At 37.8% G+C, this 22772-nt stretch overlaps 3 protein-coding genes across 3 annotated transcripts in view; all 3 read left to right on the top strand.

Annotated features, from left to right (window-relative positions):
- The first annotated feature begins 289 nt into the window (after positions 1-289).
- Positions 290-811, top strand: LOC113750637. The gene has a single exon (XM_027294594.1). It carries the CDS (start codon positions 290-292, stop codon positions 809-811), a length of 522 nt encoding a protein of 173 aa, XP_027150395.1.
- Positions 812-3232: 2421 nt separating this feature from the next.
- Positions 3233-6222, top strand: LOC113750636. Its single transcript, XM_027294593.1, has 3 exons — positions 3233-3254; positions 5507-5906; positions 6009-6222. The coding sequence occupies exons 1-3, from the start codon at positions 3233-3235 to the stop codon at positions 6220-6222; spliced, it is 636 nt and encodes a 211-aa protein (XP_027150394.1).
- A 1136-nt stretch (positions 6223-7358) lies between these two features.
- The window catches only part of LOC113750635 (probable prolyl 4-hydroxylase 3), a 51974-nt gene continuing 36560 nt past the window's right edge, over positions 7359-22772 (top strand). Inside the window, exons 1-2 of the mRNA XM_027294592.1 lie at positions 7359-7372; positions 7472-7562. Coding sequence (XP_027150393.1) covers positions 7359-7372; positions 7472-7562 — 105 coding nt within the window. The remainder of the gene's footprint in view (positions 7373-7471; positions 7563-22772) is intronic.

Raw genomic sequence — 22772 nt, 5'->3', positions numbered from 1 at the left:
CACTTATTTTTTCAGTTGATCCAAGTCAAGTTGCAATTGCGTAATGTGATGTTAAGTATTCAGAGTCATGCATCTTTAAGTTTCTTATCTTAATTGCAGGTGTCATCTTCTCAATCAAATTTGACATTATCTACATTTTCTTGGTTATAAATACTACTCTTTTTCCATGGTAAATATTGCATAAACTCACATTACTTGCATCCTGAGTTCTACCCCTCCCCAAACCCTCTGAACAAGCCCTCCTAAATACGTAGTTGAACTTTTGATCCATCCTTAGTATCGGCCAGGCATGGAGTGCAGGCAGTTTGAGGTCACTCTAATTTCTGCCGTTAATCTTCCAAATGTTCGAGAACTTGGCCAGATGAAAGTTTATGCGAAGGTTCTAATAAAAGGATATTCAAACTCAGAGTGGATTACTTCTGTGGATAGGGAAAGAGAGACAAACCCTTATTGGAATTGCAGGATTAAGTACACACTCCCTGAGAAAGCTGTTGAGAAGGACGGTGTTCTGCTTGTTATCAAATTGTACTGTGAAAGATCATTGTTGCCTGATAAATATGTAGGGGAAGTGAACTTGTCACTGAAGAAACTTTTTGACTATGGATTTCCACAGGAAAACTTGGAATATTATGTGAACAGGAATGATGTTGATGGTAAATTTGGGAAACTGAAACTCTCGTATGATTTTGGGAAGACGACGGTTACAATTTCTGAGAAAGAACCTAGTTTTGGGGAGGCTGTGGTAGAAGGAGCAATGAATGGAGTTTTACATGCAGCTATACACGAAGTGCTATCAGAAATTTTGTTTTGAAGTTGAGATATGTGTGATGCGAGATTGAGGTTTTGGTGTGATACTTGAATTGCTATGTAGGTATCTAAGCCTGGGGATTGAAGAATTAATCAACAGATGCTGTATGGTGTATCACAAGTTTGTCTAGTTTTTAACGTATCGGAAAGTAGAAGTTACTGTTGAATAATGTATATAGATTTTGTAAATATCTATCTATTATGAAATGTAAAACTTTTGCGTTATAGTTTCACCTTTCAACCATGCGTACAAAATGTACCATAAGTGTAACTTTTGTACCATTTCTCCTTTGTGCCTAAAAAAATACGATACTATATTTGGTGCAATTATTTTCATTTGCAACCATTCTTTGGAGTAACAAAAGTAAAGAGTTTTCACTTCTTAACAATCGTCGAGTGCAAAGAACTTGTAGATTTATGTATTGCTTTTCTATCTCCGAATTTGCTCCCTTCTAGTCAAATCCTATCTCTACCGCTAAGTGTAATGAGAATTTGGCTAAATGTAACCTAGAAATGTAATATACTATTGCACCATAAAAGCAGCATGACTCTTCCGAAGTTAGTTTTTCCGATTCATAATCTGTCCTACATTTTACCATACAACAATAGAATATTTAGTCATTGTGTTACAGTTTCTGAAACTATTGCTCTAATGAAAATTTTTAGAAATTCTTTGTTACAACGATAGTTTCAAGGAAAGGACATGATAGAGAGTCCTTGTATTCCTTTTGCTTATTGTAAATAAAGCTCTAGTCAATTCCAATATATTTTTGTATCTTCTTCAAAGAAATAACTCCATGATCTTTGTCCCAAATTCACAATTTCTAAGTATTAGGTGAAATAATTGTCTCCCGAAAGATGTATTTTATACTTCAATTAAAACATATTAAAATTGATAGAGTATGACCCAATTGTGAAAAAATGGTTGTGAAGAATTGGTTTAACAATGCTTTCCGAAACCAACTTCTAGGATAAAGCCAAAATCAACTATATGCAGAAGTCAAAATTAAACCAATTAATATGTTTTAAATTACAGTTTTTTAAAAGCAACAATCAGCTAGAGTTGACTTTCTAAAGAATGTAGGAGATTATCTCATTAAAGCAGTGGTACCACCTCCAACTCTTTCTAAGTTCATCCATGACTATTTATTAAAAAATAAAAAAAAGGTTTAATATCTAGGTCTTGGTTGGCAGGGTTTTGTATCCTAAACAATGTGTTAGTATCTTTCTCACTATGGACTATATTCTGACCATTTCTGTTGTTGTACAAATGTAATTCTATGTATTCGATCCACCAGTGTGGATTGAGCTGATTATAATCTTGTACTCTTATCAAAAAAATAAATAAGTGAACATGAAATTCTTAAATTATGTAGAATGCAATAGATAAATTTCGCTCAGATCTCAACATTAATTTGTAGGCAAGAAGTGCTATCCTCGTCACCTGTTTTCATCTTCATTTTTACAAGATCCTTACCCGAAGTCAAAATATTTGGTGGTATATCGTTCTCATTACGTTACCAGAAAGAGTTGAATAAAAACTTGAGTGAAGATAACTAATTGTTTAAAATAAATTCAATAGGAAACCAAGCTTGCAATCAGTAATTGGTGAAGAATAATGAGATACAAATTCCACCACATACAATCGGCATATTGAAATTGAGACCACGAAAAAGTTGTACATAAGAAAGTCAACTTGTTCGACTTGATTTGAGGTAATGGTGGTGCAGAGAAGGGGGTTGTAATAGGCTTCTTCTTGTATTATATTAAAGCAAAAAACGCTACTTCCCCATAAGGTAAAAAGTTATAAAATGTCTCTCTCTCTCTCTCTCTCTCTCTCTCTCTCTTTTGTGACTCCTTAGAGTTTATGTGTTTTACTTACTCCTTTAGTAGTTTTATTTGATATGTTAATAAAAAAATGGAAACGATAAGTTGGTTCGGAGGTAGGGTATCAACAAGCTCAAATTAGACTAATGCTATATGTTCAAAGTCTAGTCTGAATTTCTCAATAAGTTTTATATTTTTCTTTTGTACATGGTTTTGGTTACCATTTTAGCCAAGCTCTTTGGGATTTCAAAAAATCAAAGTGAGGTTGAGTTCAAGTAATTTAATTTACATGTATGTAAACTTTAGATTTTTTGATTTACAAAATGAATGCGAGATGAGTTAAAGATTAAAGTAATATTAGATTTAGTTTTAACTTGGTTTTCTTCATTAATAAACCAATCTTGAACGAGCTATTGTCCAGTCAAGCTCAAATTCCCTTCCCTTAAAGGGAAAATTCTTTAATACCGATCTTTGTGTCATATGAGAAAACCATATAGTTTTTTTTAGACTATTAATTTATCCGGTTATAGTTTGTTAAAATGGGGTTGTATGTTTAGGATTTTCATTTGTTGTGTTTATCTACATACTAGGTATAGGGATGGCGATTGGGACAAGTGCTCGTAAGGGGTTGGTGGGGCGGGGGGTAATTTTCACTCCCCGTCAAAAAAAGCGGAGAGGGACAGAGGGTAAACCCCTACCCCATCGCCCACTCCTCTCCCTCCTTGAAATAAATAAATAAATAAATAAATATATGTATATTATAAATACATGTATAACATATTTAATATTAATAATTATAATAATTATATTTTTAGTTAGACTAATAATTATATATTTATACTAATATAAATCATTGATTAAGTATACTAATACATTTATACTAAAGTAATAATTACATTTTTTACTAATTATACGTTTATATTAAATTACTAATTGCATTTTTTATTAATTATATATTTTTTATTCATTATAAACTCTTGGGCAGAAAACCGCGGTGGTTCTCAAACTTTCAACTTTGCACACTTTTAGTCCTCCAACTAATAAGTGCGTAAATGTAGTCCTTCAATTAATAAAAATGTGTAGTCATAGTCCTTCCATCTAATTTGACTGTTAAGATAGACAGGAAGATACAAAAATGATACAAAAAATAAAAGGATAATTTTAGAAACCTCCATTGAGGTTTTTAACAATTTCATTTAGCTCCCTTGATGTTTTAAAAATTACACATACCTCTCTTATTGTTTAAAATGATAATACTACCCTTGAATATTTAATGAAATTTCCTTGTTTGGTATGCTTATATTTAGAATGACTTTTAAAATTATTTTTCATTATTTTTCCTTCTTATTCCTTTTTTTAAAATTTTTTGCCAATAAAACTGTAAAACTATCACTATTATCTCTAGTTTCTATTGCAATCAAATGTCCAATTAGTGATTTTTTTGATGAGTTAACTTTATATGCAATCCAATGTTTTTGCTGATCTTTATTTTCTATTTTTTGGTATTAAAATTAACAATAAATCAAAAGAAAATGGTCCAAAATCACTATTAAATTATGATAATCCAACTATTTGAAAAATTCATAAGCACTAAATGAATTATTTCAACATTTTCTTTTCTATCTTATAAATTTAAATCCATAATAAAATACCATCAAAAGTATCCTATCATAATGATAAAATTATTATTATTGCCATTTATCAATAGTAGGTACGAATATGAAAAATTTGGCACACTTTTATTATAATTATACTAGATAATCTTATAATTGTATAGGGAAGTAAATTAAAACTCATTGCACAAGGGTATTTTTGGAAATTCATTTAAAAATTTGACCAAATCAATATTATTTTAAGATTTTGTTACTAAAACTATCAAATCAAGGGAAGTAGGTGTAATTTTCCAAACATCAAGGGAGCTGAGTGAAATTTTTAGAAACCTCTAGGGAGTTTTTTGTAATTATCCCAAAAATAAATGTCATGTGAGCTATGTGTGATGTGTTTCCCGTCTGTCTTAACAGTCAAATTGGACGGAAGGACTACAACTACACATTTTTATTAATTAGAGGACTACATTTACGTACTTATTAGTTGGAGGACTAAAAGTGCGCAAAGTAGAAAGTTTGAGAACCACCGCGGTTTTTTGCCCTAAACTCTTTTCCCTTGAGCAGGGTGCGGCGGGGGCGGGGGATGTTTAGGCAATGGGTAATCTAGGTTTTTTATGTATACTATCAATTTATAGGCAAATTTTACAACAACATTATTTTTATTAACAATTTGAGTGGCATTTTTTCTGCATCTACGACATATTAGATTCATGAAAACTCATGATCAATACTACAAGTGAAATGTTTAATTAGGTTCGCTACTATAGATGTAATGTTGACGTGATTTTTTTAGTTATTCTTCTTTTCTACGAAATGATAATTCTCAAAAAATAATTTTTTAAGAATTTTTGTGCAGTAATTTTTTTAGACCCGTTTGTATTTTCAAATAGCACAAGAGTACTAGCACTTAACATGCAACGTACTACACGGGATAATATATTTTAAGTCATTGATTTTAGTAGTTCAATAACTAGTACCTATAAAACGGGATATTTTTAGAATAAATCTTATATACACTGACAGTGCATATACTATCACCATTGGATCCATAACATGTGCGAAAATTGAATTTCAAGTTCAAACTTTGCATCATTTTTTTTATTTAGGAAAATGTCTTTTTTATTTTATTAATGGAAGAGATATACAATATATTCCTCTTACAGACGTCTAATTTTCCGAACTAAAGGCAAACCTAACTTGTCTAGACGAATTGCCCCACGAGCTTCCCTTGCAAACTTTGCATCGTTGTCATTTATCAAGTGTAGGAAAGATTTGGTTCATATGGCGGGGACGAAATAAGGCACGGTTCGAAGGCCAGGTTTTTTCAGCAAGGGGGGTCATCGTGGAGGTTGGCAACTTCTTGCACGACCTGGGCAGAGCAAATAGGCTGGATAAGGTACAGTTTCGGGGTGACCAGGATTGCGAGTGGGCACGGTTAGCATCAGGTACAGCCCGTAAACGGCGACCGGTGGTGGTAACCTGGGCAATGCCTCCGGCCCGGCAATACAAGCTAAACACGGATGCGAGTGTGGTCAATGGGAAGGCTAGTGGAGGAGGAGTGTTACGGGACTCACATGGTAGAGTTATCTTTGCATTCTATAAGGAGTTTGGGGACAAAGGAGTGCTGCATGCTGAGGCTTTGGCCGTATTAGAGGGGCTGTTAATGTGTGCGATCAGGGGATTATGAGGGGTTCTAGTGGAGGTGGACTCGGCGGTGCTTGTGTCCTTAGTTAAATCATCGGTACTGGGAGGTTGGTTATATTGCAGTGTGCTACGGCGGATTCGCCGCCTGTTGGATCAGGTTGCTGTGTCGTTTAGGCACATATTCCGGGAAGCAAATGGGGTTGCAGATAGGTTAGCTGCTTTGCAAGGTTGTCCGAGTAAGGTTTTTGATTCACCGCAGCTCCTACCAAGAGAGGTTCGGGGGTGCATTGCTATGGACGTCGCTCAAGTCCCGTCTTTTAGATTAGTGCTTGAATAGGGGCTAGGAATCTCTAAATCTCTTGTACCTGTTTTTGGTATAAATAAAGGTTATTGTTAAAAATAAAAAAAAAATAGTATAGTATTAGTAATGCAAAAACTATTTCTTATCTAAAAAAAAAAAAAAAAAAAAGTGTAGGAAAGATTAATCCTATCTTTTAAAGGTAGATTTTATATACACTAACAATGTCCACACTATCATTGTTAAATTTATGATACATGTGCAAAAGTTGGATTTCAAATTCAAATTTTGCATAGTTGTCATTCATTCAAAATTGACAGTATATACACTGTTAGTGTAGGAAAGATTAATCCATCTTTTAATATTTCAAACATTCATTACTAACAAAAGATGCCAAAAAAAATTAAACACTAACAGTGTATACACTATCACTGTTAATGTACATCAAGAGGCTATATTGTACTTGTGCAATACCATAATTGTACTATCTGTAACCGTAGAGTATACTACATGGAAATGGTTTGAAACTTTTTTACTTGATAATAAGAAATTGCCTAGCTAAAAGATCTCTTTACATTGCTGAATGGTTTTATTACAATTCAACAGGGAAGTTACTAGTGCGGATAATAATTTTTCATTTCTAGATTTGGCAATTCAATTTTTTGCAATATTGAAAGTTACGAACCTCTCTAAATTTCAAAATTTTTAACAAGTTGCATTAAGAAAAAAAAAAGCTAGAGAACCTGTGGAATTGATAATTTATAACATACCTTATAAATAGCCAACGGTATTCTCCCCAAGTTTGGTATCTTTCACTCCTAAATTGGAAGGTGATATAAATATGGTAACTTCTTCAATTAAAATGTGTTGCTCTTGTTTAAACTTGTTTTCCTTATTAGTAAACTAACTTCAAACAAGCTATTGTGCAGTCAAGCTCAATTTTAGTATCTACAAATTTGCTTCCTCTTTCGCTCCTAAATTTGGGGGTGATATTAACTTTGGTAACTTCAACTCTTCAATTAACATGTCTTGCTCTATAAATAAGTTATAATAATTGTTAATATTTTCGAAATTTGAGTTGTTAAATTTTATCAAATTTATCTTCTCTCTGCAGAAATCAACATCACTCACACGACGGCCCCTGTCCAGTAAATTACCACATTAAGTTCAACCGCATGGCTGTTGACATGTTTGTTTTCTTTCTCTGTGTGTTTTTTTTATCATTTGAATTAATGTTTCTTCAGTTATAAGTGATTTTTTATGTTTCGTTTTACAATGATATATGCAGCGTTGAGGGAGGAGGGTTGGGGCAAAGGCGCAAACAATGGACTGAGGTGCTTTCTTCAGAGCCTAGGGCTTCCATTTTTCACAATTTTTTGGTACTATTTCTTTTATGATTTTCTTTATTTTCCGGGGCACGACCTTTTTCTGCCTCAAATTAATTGAAAATAGTATGCTGAAATATAAAGTGAACTTTAACTCCCTGTTTGATTGTTATTTGTTTTTTGTTAACTCTTGTTGCGATGATAATGTAATTAAAATCAATTTATTAGTATAATTGACTTCAAAGAAAAGATCTTAATTTAGGTTTGTTCAATATTCCCTACTAGTCGAGGCACAAGTAGTTTTATACTTATGTAACGAAAATTTCTTGAGTGTGTTCATTGGTGCTGGCATTTCTTAATTTCGTCCATTTTTGCTCCTCCAGGGCCCTACGATAAAAGCATCATAATCAGAACTATAGAACCATTAATCTACAACCCAAAGTTAACCTGTTTTCTCAATCAATAGATAATCTTATTATAACCGTCACTTTAACCTTTTGGTGCGATAGTGCAACTCCTTTCTTGAAGAAATTAATGCAAATTATTATTTTTAAAAACTATTTCTTATCATCACCAGAACAAAAAGTTATCAGGATTGTGGTTTTCCATGTACTATATTTTTTTGAGGGAAATACTTTAAAGCCTAAATTCTGAGAATTATTTGGTGTATTCATTTTCTGTAATTATTTGGTATATAAGAGTGTAGACAAAGAAAATTTATTTAATTTATTTTAGTCAAGATTTATTTAAACTAAATCGATCTTGATTAAATTAAATTAAATTATAGAAGTCCATCATGTTTTGGACTGGCAAATCGGGCCAATATTATATGGGTTATTAAATCAAATTAAATCCGTAATGTCCATTTAAGTTGGAGTGAATTAATTGATTTATTAATTCACAATGGACTATCTGGGTTGGCCCAATATTTAAGCCCAAGTTAAATGGATTTCTTGGGTAACAAGTGATCCAAAATGCAGGAAGATTCTGAGGGTTTTCTTGAAGACCTAGCCTACATATTTTGGCTATAAATAGAGGTCTTCCCTCAAGGCAAAGAGATAGAAAAATCCCTAACATTCGGAGAAACTCTGTCAAATTCCCTCAAGAGCTTTCTTCCTCAAATCCAAGCCCAAATCAAGTCAAACAAATCCTCCTGCTATCGGTGTTGAAGACTCGAAGTTCCAAGTGTTTGACGCCATCATCAAATCAATCGTTTTCTACGCCGAAATTGTAGGAAACACCCTTTCGATTGGAGAACAAGTCTTTTCGGCCCTTCAATTGAAGCTATTCGAAGAAAAGAATCAGGGGATTAATTTCTTTGATTCAAGAACTTTCAGAGATTGTAACCCGCTTATTATTTGATTTAATAAATTTGATATTTGTGCAAGTTTTCTTGTCTTTTATTTTAGGCAACAAAATTTGTGCTTACAAATTTCTGGCACGCCCAGTGGGACAATCTCTGCCTCTCATCTCTTTTCTTCCAACAACTTACCAGTTTCAAAATTCGATGGAGTTCAAGAAGGTGAACTTTTCTCTTGAAGGCTTAGTTGCTGATGTCTCAACCACTCAAGGGACGCAGTATACTGCACCTCTGACAAGGAGTAAGGCCAAGGAGTTAGCAGAGAAGGCTAAGGCGAACGTTGTGACTGAAGCAGCAAATCTCGAAATGCTTCCTAACAAGAAAGGAGCCCATGATGAATCCATTGGTAGCCCAAGTGATTCGGCTGCCTCTGTGGTGATGCCCGTCATGATGACCAATACCACAACTGTGGAAGACCAGATCTCGAATCTAGCCAAAATTGTCGAAGGGCTAGTAGTGCATGCACAAAGTCAGGATGCCAAGATAGTCAAATTAATGGATATGGTGGAAAATATAGGCGAAAATAGCCTTAGCATGTCCAAACAGAAATTCAAAGTGCAAGATGAAGGGGACTCGTCATCAAGGGAGAAGGAAAAAGAGGATGCGAAGTCACAAGCCGCGAAGGAATTTTCAATTTCCCCTGATGGCACCATTCATGTTGACAATCTAAAGGAATTTATCGAAGGCACAATCAAGGATAAGATTGGTGGAAGCGCCAAATCATATAGCGGTTACACTAAACCTTACACCACTAGAGTGGAAGGTTTGAAGATGCCTGTAGGATATCAACCTCCAAAATTTCAACAATTTGATGGCAAGGACAACCCTAAGCAACATATAGCACACTTCGTGGAAACTTGTAACAATGCGGGCACTGATGGTGACTTGCTCGTTAAGCAGTTTGTTCGCTCGCTGAAGGGTAATGCCTTCGATTGGTACACGGATCTGGAGTCTGGAGCCATTGACAGTTGGGAACAGCTAGAGCATGAATTCCTTGGTCGCTTCTATAGCACAAAGAGAACTGTCAGCATGACTGAACTCTCTAATACACGTCAATGGAAAAGTGAACCTGTCATTGATTTTATCGACCGTTGGAGGAATCTAAGCTTAAATTGCAAAGATCGAATTTCTGAATCTTCCGCGATCGAGATGTGCATTCAAGGCATGCACTGGGGACTCAGATACATCTTACAAGGTGTACAACCAGAAACATTTGATGAATTGTCCACAAAAGCCCATAAGTTGGAGATTAATCTTGATGGACAAGAACCGCCAGTTCCTGACCCTTACAAGGCTAAAGAGAGACAAGAAGCGAGGAAAGAGGGCAAGCCACCATTTAAAAATGAAAAGAAGGAGGCAATGGCTACAAGTGTAGCGCCCTTTAAGGTTGTTCCCAAAACTGTCAGGAGAGAAGACAGCAAGATCAATGCACATCAAGAACAAGGAAAGAGGAAACCAACTCTCAAGGAGATGCAGGATAAGGAGTACCCTTTCCTTGATTCTGATGTCCCTGGTATGTTTGACGTTCTGTTAAGTATAAACTTGATCACGCTTCCTGAGATGAAGCGACCTGATGAGGCCAGGAACACTGACGATCCAAATTACTGTAAGTATCACCGATTGGTCGGGCATCCCATTCAAAAATGCTTTGTCTTCAAAGATAAAGTAATGGAGTTGGCAAGACAGGGAAAAATTCTCCTTGAGGAAGACAAGGCGAGTGTGAATCAAACGTCCATTGGTTCCCTGCAGTCCATGGAGGATAAAAGGGTCATGGCGCCTGTATTGCCAATAATTCAATTTGGATCACTTGATCCTATAGAAATCAAACAAGAAGGTGCTCCTTCAACTCTTCAGGAACATGTATATGAAGATGAAAAGGCGCTACAGTCTGATGTGGATGATGAAGGATGGACTCTAGTCACGCGAAGAAGGAGGCGGAAGTCTTGTCCATCTAGTAGGGCGAGCAAGGTCTTAACAAGAAGTATGGTGATTTGGAAGGGGAAAGAGAATGACGTAAAGAAAACTAATGATTATCATAATCTTCAAGGAGGCCGAATCTTCAAGCAAAAGTCGCGAACTCCTATTACTTTAAAAGAGTTTTTGCCAAAGGAATTCTTTGATGTTGATGTGGTTGCAAGTCACACAACGCAAGTAGATCATATCGAGGAACAAAAAGATAATACTTGCGAATCTCTCTGTGAGATGGCCTGTGCGTCCACCGGCAATGAAGAAGGTCGTGTGTCTACCAGCAATGAAGAGGTGAACGTCACAAGTATCACTTTTACTAGTGAAGACTTGTTGCTTGGGTCAACACCGCATAACCGTCCTTTGTTTGTGACTGGTTATGCAAAAGAGCAAAAAGTGAATAGAATGTTGATAGATGGAGGTTCCGCAGTCAGTATTCTCCCTTTAAAAACTCTGAAGGAGCTTGGTATCCCGGTTGATGAACTCTCCAATAGCCGACTGATGATTCAAGGCTTCAATCAAGGAGGGCAAAGAGCTCTTGGGTCACTAAATTTGGAGATAGTCATTGATGACATGACGTCCAGAGCACTATTGTATATGATAGATGCTAAAACAACATACAATGTATTGTTGGGAAGGCCCTGGATTCATGAAAATGGAGTTATACCTTCAACTCTTCATCAATGCTTCAAGTACTGTCAAAATGGGGTGGCAAGAAGTGTGAAAGCTGATGATAATCCTTTCACTGAGGCGGAAGCATATATCGCCGATGCCAAATTTTACATCAAAAGGCACATGGCGAAGGATAAAACTGAACAACCTCTATTTGGGGATAAAATCCAGAACCCCGAATCTCCAAATGCAAAAGGGGAGAAAGTGATGACTTCGAAATCAAAAGAGGAAATTCATGAAGAAACTGATGTTTCATTGCCAAACAATGAATCAGTTGTCTTTCGCTGCCCTCCCAAATCAAGAATAGAACAGGGACAGTCACCTGCAATTCAGCATGAAACTCTAAAAGATTTGACTCTTCCGGTAGCTCATCTTGATATAAAAAAGGCGTCATCTTCTCAACTTAAAAGGTCTAACTTTTTAAGCAAAGAATCTGAAGTTGAACAAGACACCATACCAAAGTCAAGAACTAAAGAAGGTTTTGATCCTATCGCTTATAAGCTTCTCGCTAAGGCTGGATACGATCTCAAAGAATCTGCGGTGTTAAATGTTTCATCCCGTCAATCTACCAGTGACATGATTCATGGGTTGAATCCTACCCAAAAGATGTTGAAGGAAAAAGGATACGCCGTTGAAAATCCCAAATTTGGCCTTGGCTACTCCTCTCCTACACCAATCCGCATCAAGATCAATAGAGTTAGTAGCCAATATATTGCTATAGAGGATGAGTCTTCTCAAATAGTTGGTAAATCTCAAGCTTTTCACGAAAAGGAGAATAAAACTCCACGGGTATCTGTTTTTAAGAGATTAGGACCACAAAGAAGACAAAAGCCTCAAAACTCTCATAAGAGTAAAGGAAAAATGGCAAAGTCATTGCAAAATCTTGAAAAACCTTCTAATGGTTCTCATAAATTTGGTAGTATCATTCCTTCGAGAATGAGAAGATGCACAGATCTTGTAATAAAGTGTGGGACTGAATTGAGGGTCAGGGAGCATACCGTGGTGTACACAAGACCAAAAGAGGATGATGAAGAGAGTGTTGCTTCATGCAATCATATAACCATAATTGACGGTGACTCGCCTGAAGAAGAAGAAGATGCTGAAGACGCTCCACCTGAATTGGAGGAAGGTGTTAAGGCCACTGTGGATGATCTAAAGGAGATCAATCTTGGTACTTCAGAGGACCCACGTCCAATATATGTAAGTGCTTCATTGAGTCCTGACGAAGAGAAGGCATATATTGAACTCTTGTGGGAGTATCAAGATATTTTTGCATGGACTTATAAAGAAATGCCGGGTTTAAACCCAAAAGTGGCCGTCCACCATTTGGCTGTTAAAAAGGGAGTTCGACCTGTGAAGCAAGCACAACGGCGATTTAGACCCGATTTGATTCCGTTGATCGAAATTGAAGTCAATAAACTCATTGAAGCCGGGTTTATTCGTGAAGTTAAATATCCCACATGGATTTCGAGTATCGTGCCTGTGCGAAAGAAGAATGGACAAATCCGCATCTGTGTCGATTTCAGGGATGTTAACAATGCTTGTCCCAAAGATGACTTCCCTTTACCAATCACTGAACTCATGATTGATGCAACTACTGGGCATGAAGTTCTGTCATTTATGGATGGCTCTTCTGGATATAATCAAATTCGATTGGCACCGGAGGATGAGGAGCTCACTGCATTTCGTACTCCTAAGGGTATTTATTGTTATAAAGTGATGCCCTTTGGTCTCAAAAATGCTGGTGCCACATATCAAAGAGCAATGCAAAGTATCTTTGACGACATGCTTCATAAGAATATCGAGTGTTATGTGGATGATTTAGTTGTGAAATCAAAGAAAAGAAATAATCACTTGGAGGATTTGAGACAAGTTTTCGATCGGTTGAGAAGGTATCAACTCAAAATGAACCCTCTCAAGTGTGCATTTGGAGTCACGTCGGGGAAATTTCTTGGTTTTGTGGTTCGCCATCGAGGCATTGAAATTGATCAGGCCAAAATTGATGCTATATTGAGGATGCCTGAACCTCGTGACATTCATGAATTGAAAAGTCTTCAAGGGCGATTAGCTTATCTGCGGAGATTTATCTCAAATTTAGCAGGAAGGTGTCAGCCATTTAGTCGCTTGATGAAGAAAGATGTGCCATTTCAATGGGATGAGGCATGTAGTAATGCATTCAATAGCATTAAGTCTTATCTTATGAAAGCACCTGTGTTGGCTGCACCTATTCATGGAAAGCCCTTACTCCTTTATATTGCGCCCAAGAACGATCGATGGGGGCATTGCTCGCTCAAGAAAATAATGAAGGAAAGGAGGTTGCCCTTTATTATTTAAGCAGAATGATGACCCCCAACGAACTAAATTACTCGCCAATTGAAAAGTTGTGCTTAGCCCTTATTTTTGCAATACAGAAGTTAAAGCACTACTTTCAAGCGCATAGTGTGAGGCTCATTTCCAGGGCGAATCCCATAAAATATGTGATGAGTAGACCAGTGTTGTCCGACCGTCTAGCTAGATGGTATCTTCAACTACAACAGTTTGAAATTATTTATGTGCCTCAAAAAGCTGTGAAGGGACAAGTTCTGGCAGATTTTCTTGCTGATCACCCGATACCTGCTGAATGGGAACTAAGTGATGACTTACCGGATGAGGATGTACTCCTTATCGAGATTCGTCCACCATGGAAGATGTATTTTGATGGTGCGGCTCATCGTCATGGAGCTGGAGCAGGGATTGTATTCGTGACTCCTGATGGAGGGATATTGCTATATTCCTTTACTCTAAGTCATCATTGTTCAAACAATGTCGCTGAGTACCAAGCTCTCATACTCGGACTTGAAATAGCTGTTGATATGGAACAGTTGGACATTCAAATCTATGGTGACTCTCAATTAGTGGTTAACCAACTCTTGGGAAGTTATGAAGTCAAAAAGTCCGAGTTAATTCCGTATCACAAATATGCAACGCAACTAATGAGGCGGCTTGGAGGTGCAAGTATTAAGCATGTTCCTAGAAGGGAAAATAAGCAAGCTGATGCATTAGCTGCGCTAGCCTCTTCACTTACCATGCCGGATCATGAGATACAAGTCCGTGTGTGCCGAAAGTGGGTAGTTCCATCACTGATTGATGATGAAAATATTGAAGGAGGCGACGCTCATGATGAGAACATGAAGATTTGCATGGATTCCTTTCATTTTACAAGTCTTCACATTCTAATGATGGTTGATGGTGCAATCGGGCTCGAGAATCATTGAAGATCCAAATTTTCTAAATTTTAATTGGCTTCCAAATCTTGATTGGTATCTTGATTGATTTCCAAATCTTGATTGATATCTTGATTGATTTCCAAATTGAGAGTTAAGTAAGTCGCTTGAATTAGGGAATAAAGGCTAAGGTCATGTTGACCATAGTTAAGCCAATTGAGTCAGTTAGTTCCCTATTCTAATTAAATTAGAGTTTTAGAGAAGTAGTTAATTACTTCCAAATTTATTTAGGAAGTTGTGTCAAGTCAAATAAGGAAGCTTGTATTGTTTCCAATTAGATTAGGGTTTTGAGTCTTGTAAGGCTATAAATAGCCAACTTTATTTAATTATTGAAAAGACAATTATGAGATGAATAAAAATTGAGAGTTTTCTCTTTCTTGTTCCTTTGGGAGCGTTCCTTGATACAAAGTGAGTTGTATCTCCTTTGTTCAAGTTTCGGCTTATCAATTCAAGACCATGTTGAATTGTGGCGCCTTCTACACTTGCCTGAGGTTCACTAATTCGTTTGGTTACGGGTTGAGATAATATCAACAAGTTCGTAGTCACGGGGATTAGAGGGGTCGTAAGGTCTTTCCATCTTTGTATCCATAACCTGGTCAAGATAGATCCTTCCGCTGCCTGATCGATTCGGTTCTTCAAGACAGGTTCTTGTTGGGTCGAGTTCGTATCATCTGCCACAATTCAACATGGTCTTGAATTGATAAGCCGAAACTTGAACAAAGGAGATACAACTCACTTTGTATCAAGGAACGCTCCCAAAGGAACAAGAAAGAGAAAACTCTCAATTTTTATTCATCTCATAATTGTCTTTTCAATAATTAAATAAAGTTGGCTATTTATAGCCTTACAAGACTCAAAACCCTAATCTAAATTGGAAACAATACAAGCTTCCTTATTTGACTTGACACAACTTCCTAAATAAATTTGGAAGTAATTAACTACTTCTCTAAAACTCTAATTTAATTAGAATAGGGAACTAACTGACTCAATTGGCTTAACTATGGTCAACATGACCTTAGCCTTTATTCCCTAATTCAAGCGACTTACTTAACTCTCAATTTGGAAATCAATCAAGATATCAATCAAGATTTGGAAATCAATCAAGATACCAATCAAGATTTGGAAGCCAATTAAAATTTGGAAAATTTGGATCTTCAATGATTCTCGAGCTCGATTGCACCATCAACCATCATTAGAATGTGAAGACTTGTAAAATGAAAGGAATCCATGCAAATCTTCATGTTCTCATCATTCCCCTCCTCTTGAAAGACGATTTGTCCTCAAATCGAGTGCTTGTTTACAAAGGAATAACTTGGAGAATGTTATATGTAATCCAAGAACTTCAAGAAATTATCAAGCCAACTACAAGAAGCAAGAACAACAAGAAACAACCACAAGGTATGGGGAAAAAAGAGAAAAAAAAAAAATAATAATAATAATTTTCGGATGAATAGTACTGCTACAGTCGATGAACAGTACTGCTACAGTTGCGGCGATGAACAGTACTGATACAGTGTGAACAGTTTCGATGAACAGTACCGCTGTGAACAGTATTTTTTTTTTTTTTTTTTTGCTATTGACGACTCGATGCAAGGTTAGGACTTCACTTGGAAGAAATTTAATGGGAGGTAAACCCTTGAAAAACCTGTTTTCAAGAACGTAATCACACCAAGAAATTCCAACCTCGATCAATCAAGGGGGTAGGTTAGACTCAAGTGATAAAATAATAAAAAAAAAACAAGAATCAAAAAAATTTTTTTCTTTTAAAATTGAAAGGCGGCTAGGGTTTCGATAGAAAAAAAAATAGACAAATAAGAAAAGAAAAAGGATATTAACCTGAATCAAGAGCCGAAGCTCTGATACCAGATGATACGAACTCGACCCAACAAGAACCTGTCTTGAAGAACCGAATCGATCAGGCAGCGGAAGGATCTATCTTGACCAGGTTATGGATACAAAGATGGAAAGACCTTACGACCCCTCTAATCCCCGTGACTACGAACTTGTTGATATTATCTCAACCCGTAACCAAACGAATTAGTGAACTTCAGGCAAGTGTAGAAGGCGCCACAATTCAACATGGTCTTGAATTGATAAGCCGAAACTTGAACAAAGGAGATACAACTCACTTTGTATCAAGGAACGCTCCCAAAGGAACAAGAAAGAGAAAACTCTCAATTTTTATTCATCTCATAATTGTCTTTTCAATAATTAAATAAAGTTGGCTATTTATAGCCTTACAAGACTCAAAACCCTAATCTAAATTGGAAACAATACAAGCTTCCTTATTTGACTTGACACAACTTCCTAAATAAATTTGGAAGTAATTAACTACTTCTCTAAAACTCTAATTTAATTAGAATAGGGAACTAACTGACTCAATTGGCTTAACTATGGTCAACATGACCTTAGCCTTTATTCCCTAATTCAAGCGACTTACTTAACTCTCAATTTGGAAATCAATCAAGATATCAATCAAGATTTGGAAATCAATCAAGATACCAATCAAGATTTGGAAGCCAATTAAAATTTGGAAAATTTGGATCTTCAATGATTCTCGAGCCCGATTGCACCATCAACCATCATTAGAATGTGAAGACTTGTAAAATGAAAGGAATCCATGCAAATCTTCATGTTCTCATCAGCTCATGTGGTCTCAACCTATGAAATTGACAAAGAAGATTGGAGACAACCCCTCGTTGATTATCTCAAGTATCAAAAATTACCTGAGGAGCAACGTAGAAGAACTGACATTCGTCGTCGAGCCCCTCGTTTTATCTTGTACAAGGACACGCTGTACCGAAGATCATTTGAAGGTGTACTGTTGCGCTGTCTGAGCGAAGACGAGGCATATCAGGCGATGCACGAGGCACATTCTGGAATATGTGGAGCACATCAATCCGGTCCCAAGTTACATTTTCGGATTAAAAGGATGGGCTACTATTGGCCTACTATGGTCAAAGATTGCATAGAATATGCTCAAAAATGTCAAGCTTGCCAGTTTCATGCAAATTACATTCATCAACCACCCGAGCCGTTACACCCGACCGTTGCTTCTTGGCCTTTTGATGCTTGGGGCCTTGATGTTGTGGGGCCATTACCAAAGTCGTCCGGTCAACACTTATATATATTGGCTGCGACCGACTACTTTTCTAAGTGGGCTGAAGCCATACCGCTCAAACAAGTTAGAAAGGAAGATGTGGTGAATTTTATTCGTGTGAATATTATTTACCGTTATGGAGTTCCCCGGTACATTATCACTGATAATGGAAAATCCTTCTCCAATGGCTTGATGGATAAGTTATGTGAGAAATTTAATCTCAAGCAACGAAAGTCCTCCATATATAATGCCCCCGCCAATGGTCTCGCAGAGGCATTCAACAAAACTTTATGTAACTTGTTGAAGAAAGTGGTGGCAAAGTCAAAGAAGGATTGGCACGAAAGGATAGGCGAAACTCTTTGGGCCTATCGCACCACATACCGAACTCCGACGCAAGCCACACCATATGCCTTGGTCTATGGTGTAGAAGCTGTTCTGCCCCTTGAGCAACAAATTCCTTCTTTGAGAATTGCTATCCAAGAAGGGCTCACGGAGGAAGAAAATGTTCGCCTGCGCCTTGAAGAGTTGGAAGCTTTGGATGAAAAGAGATTGGAGGCCCAACAAAATCTGGAGTGCTATCAAGCCCGTCTCTCTAGAGCTTTTAATAAGAAAGTTCGACGTCGCTCCTTTCAAGTCGGGGACATGGTACTTGCCGTTCGAAGGCCAATAGTTATGACTCATCGCACTAAAGACAAATTCGTCTCTAAATGGGATGGGCCGTACATTGTTCGAGAAGTCTACACGAATGGTGCGTACAAATTAGTGGACAAAGATGGCGTGAAAGTTGGTCCTATAAATGGAAAATTCGTGAAGTTATACATGCCATAAAAAAAAAAAGTGAAGTACTCCATGACGCATGAGTCTAAACTGCATGTTGCTCCAAACCCGCATGAGCTAAAACTGTGGACAACAACCACCAATAGTGTAGCATGTGGTTAAACTGCTGAAACACTCCACCAAATCTAAGGTGGTAAACAAAAGGATACTCCTGACCCGCAAGAGTTTAAACTGTGAATGGTAGGAACTACGTGTGACTTGATTCCCTGTTGGGATACGTAGGCAGCTTAGAGGGCAACTTCTAAGTTCAGTTACAATTATATAAAACTAAATCCTTTGTCCGGATGATTCTTTTGATAAAAAAAAAAGGAGCGTTCATCTTTAAGACAATTCGAATTATTTTGTGACATATACTTGAAAGTGTATTATTCAGATTACCAAATTATTTGGATAATTATCTTTTCAAGTGTGATCAAAATTATGCAAAGATAGAATTGTTCATACTACAATTGATAGTCTAAAATGGTGGCTATCGAAAAAGCAAATAAAGACGAGGACGTCTGCAAGAATGTGAAAAAGAGAGAGCAAGTTTCATTATGAAATGTTTATGCACATAGCTACACGCTTTGAGCAGGTAACAAAAGATGAAATTTGAAACAAAGTAAAAGATTGCAACTATTTCTAGAATTCAAATAACGACAGCTCCTTTTGGTTGCTTTCAAGTAACGCTTGCATCTTGTCCAAAGTTTGACTCTCCTCAGCAAGTAGGGGCGGGGAATTCTCGATCTTTCGAACTTCATTTTGTAAGTCGACCATCACGCCTTGCACTCGGGTAAGATCATCTTGCTCTTCTCGTAGCAGTGAAAGCGTCTCCTTCCTGTGAGTATCCAAGAACTCAAGTCGCTTCCTCAACTCTACTTCCTCGCGATCAATCTCCTTAAGCTTCAACATGTGTGTTGAGATCTTCTCTGCCTGTTGTCTCTCCTTACTCTGAGCGTCTCTAAGATGTTGGGTAGCCGTAGAAAGCAACTCATCATATGATTCAGCTGGAATTTTATTTGAGAGAGAAGATTTCACTGCAACGTAACGAGCTGCATTTGCAAAGAAAGCCTTTAAAAGGCCTTGCAAATTTGAGATATCCGCGGCATTGAAGCTTTGCATTTCCTCTATGATTTCGTTGGCTTTCATTTCAAGTGCAGGCATGCGCTCTAAGGCTGTTTGAGATATCATCACCCTCAGGTTATTCCACAACATTTGGATATAGTCTCGACGGCATGTTGAGATCACATTTTGGGGGCAAAATTCAGATACTCGAGGTGCCCTTGGCCACGATGGTGGATCGAAAATTTTGAGTTTCTTTTGGGCCGATGGAGTCATATGTTCCACCTTCTGTGGCGTGATTTGCTGAATCACATTGCCATCCTCTACTGCCTTTTTGGAATTCTCACTAGCACCCATTTGTTGGGTAGAACTGATCACTTGTTTGGCCAAAAGTTCAAATGCAGTAGGTCCTTCAACCGATATTTGACTTGGTTCTCCATCATCAATGAAGATCAAGTCTTGATCATCCAACTGTAAGGAAAACGTTATGAGACAAATCATGAATATGAAATTGACAAGTAGATTTCAAATGCTAAATTAAAGAAGGCAAGGGGGGTCCTTACAATATTGACACGGCTTATACCAGGCACAGATATATCCGGAATGTCTTTAAAGAGTTCCTTAGGATCTAAACCAATATCATCCAAAGGGAAAGTCATTACCTTGGACTTCTTGCGCTTCCAATGCTGGTCCGTGCTAGTGGATTGCTCATCCTCCTCATCAAAAGGCTCGCTCCTCTTCTCCTCATGTGAATTGCAAGAATCATGATCAATGGCTTTCACAATTTTTGAGGGAAGACGAACTGAAGTACCCTTCGAAAATTGTTCATTAGGGGTAAGGTCCTCAAGGGTAGCAACCTTGTTGTTTGAACTCTTCAAAATTTCCTTCTCGTTTCTCACAGTCTTTTGCTTCATCTCAAGACTGTTGTCAACCTTGGAGAGATTGTTCAGATTTGCAAGTTCCTTCCCTTTTGACCTCTTCTGCTCCCCACTTGATTGGATACTCTTAATCAAAGTATCACGCCCTTTGAGGAGGTAATCATCATGTACCGTAGACCACCATGTTTGAAAGCCTGAAGATGTGTGCTTGCTAGCATTCAAGGGATAGCTAGGAAAAAGTATCTTTGACTCTGTTTTACTACGAATAGCAGTGCGCCAGAGTATTCGACTCAAGTCATAATTTGTGGAACGCACATCTGCCCCGAGTTCCTGTGGAGGAACTTGATAAAACCCGAATTGTCGCGCGAATCTATATGGACTATATGGCTCAACAAGGAAATCCCCTTCAGCATGCAAAACTAAGTAATTTGAGCAGGCGCTTACAAAATAACTTAGTTCGAGATTTGCTAGTTTGCCATCGTCAATAAAGAGTTCATTGCGATTCTTCACAAGAGAAGTGATTCCCCAAGTTACTTTATCTCCCTGATGAATGAGGTCGCAAGCACTATTTTCATCAAAGTATCGTGCGCCACCCTCTCCAGAATAGTTGGTCATGGTAGGTCCAGGCATGGTATTTGGAGTCGAATAATGGGTAGAGAAATAACTCGCTAACCAAGCATATACGTAGTGCACCGGAAAGGCCGCACGTGCACATCCTGGGGTAGCTGAGTTTGAAATTTTATCAAGCCCACGGTATATGCTTAGCAGGACAGGAACAGCAAGGCAAGTCTTACGACCGGCAGCCATCATACTAGCCATTTTGAAAGTAGATGGTCTAATATAGTGGGGGTCCTCATCTGGTAAAACAAAGACACAGAGCCAGCAAGATATAAACGCTGCAAGATAACTCTCTTCCCGCAAGTGAAGTTTAACTCCGATGGTATTAAATACACCATTGTCTTGACTTGAAAATTTGCGCGGTTGTCCAATTTCGCCATCCGGATTTTGGGTTGCTTGAGCACGAGATGCCCTCTTTATCCTTCTCTGCTTTGGCTTTGAGTACCTGGTTTTGCCTTTAAACCAGAAATTAATCCACTGGTCAGCAGAAACTCCAGCTTTGTTGGATTCCCCACGTTGGAGATGATGTAAGGCTGCGAACAGATACTCACAACTTTGTGGAATATGCCTTAATTTCTTTTCATTAACCCCAGTTAGCTCCTCCGCGCATGGGATTACCTCTTCATAGATACCCCCGATGATTGGAAGTCCCCCCAACTTGTGCAAGTCCCAAAGTGAAAGAGACAGTTCTCCAACAGATGTATGCAAGGTATTAGTGTCCGGACACCACGCCTCGCAGAATGCTCTAAGTACATGGAGGTTCCTATCATATGTGAAAAGCGAAGCATATAAGGCATCAAACAAGCAATTTTCACGGAGTTCTTGTTTGTTCCTGCCGAGAATATCCTCCAACCACTCCCAATAATTCTCGATGTAACTGAATGCACCACTGAGTCTCAAGGAAGGACCCCAATGTGCATCTCCATCTATGATCCGCCTGCCAAGGGTCTGAAAAGGAGTTGTCCTTGGCTCCTTATCATGAATAAGGGATTTCAAGGAGTGAACCTTCGTGCCATCATCTTGAGGAAGGTCGAGTGACCAATTCTTTAACTCTGGGTACTGGTGAGAAGGCCACTTACCTGAGTAACTTCCTTGTATAGGGGGATGCACTAATAATTTCGTTCCTTTGTCACCGGAGTCACCATCGCTGTCAGTGATAAGGAGATACTTTTCATTTGAAAAAGCGACTTCCTTGAACACCACCATTGCATCAAGATTAACCTGCAGCAAAATGAAGGAAAAAGAAAGTTTGGTTAAAATGGCATGGTCGAAGATAGTAAAAGCTTCTTGAATTTTTGGGTGAGTTTTATTGAAGTGGGTAGTCGTGTCTTATTCTTCATGTACTCCTCAAGCCATGATATGGCTCTCGTGGGAGTTTGCGGTTGCGCCTTCTTCAAATATTGGTCGCACCTCCTTGGTGTACTCCTCAAGCCATAATATGGCTCTCGTGGGAGTTTGTGGTTGCGCCTTCTTCAAATATTGGTCGCACCTCCTTCATGTACTCCTCAAGCCATAATATGGCTCTCGTGG

This window comes from Coffea eugenioides, chromosome 10, assembly GCF_003713205.1.
Source record: "Coffea eugenioides isolate CCC68of chromosome 10, Ceug_1.0, whole genome shotgun sequence".
NCBI lineage: Eukaryota > Viridiplantae > Streptophyta > Magnoliopsida > Gentianales > Rubiaceae > Coffea > Coffea eugenioides.
The sequence above is the reverse complement of the archived record's forward strand: the minus strand, read 5'-3'. Positions and strand labels throughout refer to the sequence as shown.

Excerpts from the sequence above, each read along its gene's own strand:
- LOC113750637 (XM_027294594.1), top strand. The coding sequence starts at position 290 with ATGGAGTGCAGGCAGTTTGAGGTCACTCTAATTTCTGCCGTTAATCTT.
- LOC113750636 (XM_027294593.1), top strand. The coding sequence starts at position 3,233 with ATGGCGATTGGGACAAGTGCTC. Across the intron at positions 3,255-5,506 it reads GGCGATTGGGACAAGTGCTC|GAAAGATTTGGTTCATATGG; the intron begins GTAAGGGGTTGG and ends TATCAAGTGTAG. Across the intron at positions 5,907-6,008 it reads GTATTAGAGGGGCTGTTAAT|TGTGCTACGGCGGATTCGCC; the intron begins GTGTGCGATCAG and ends GTTATATTGCAG.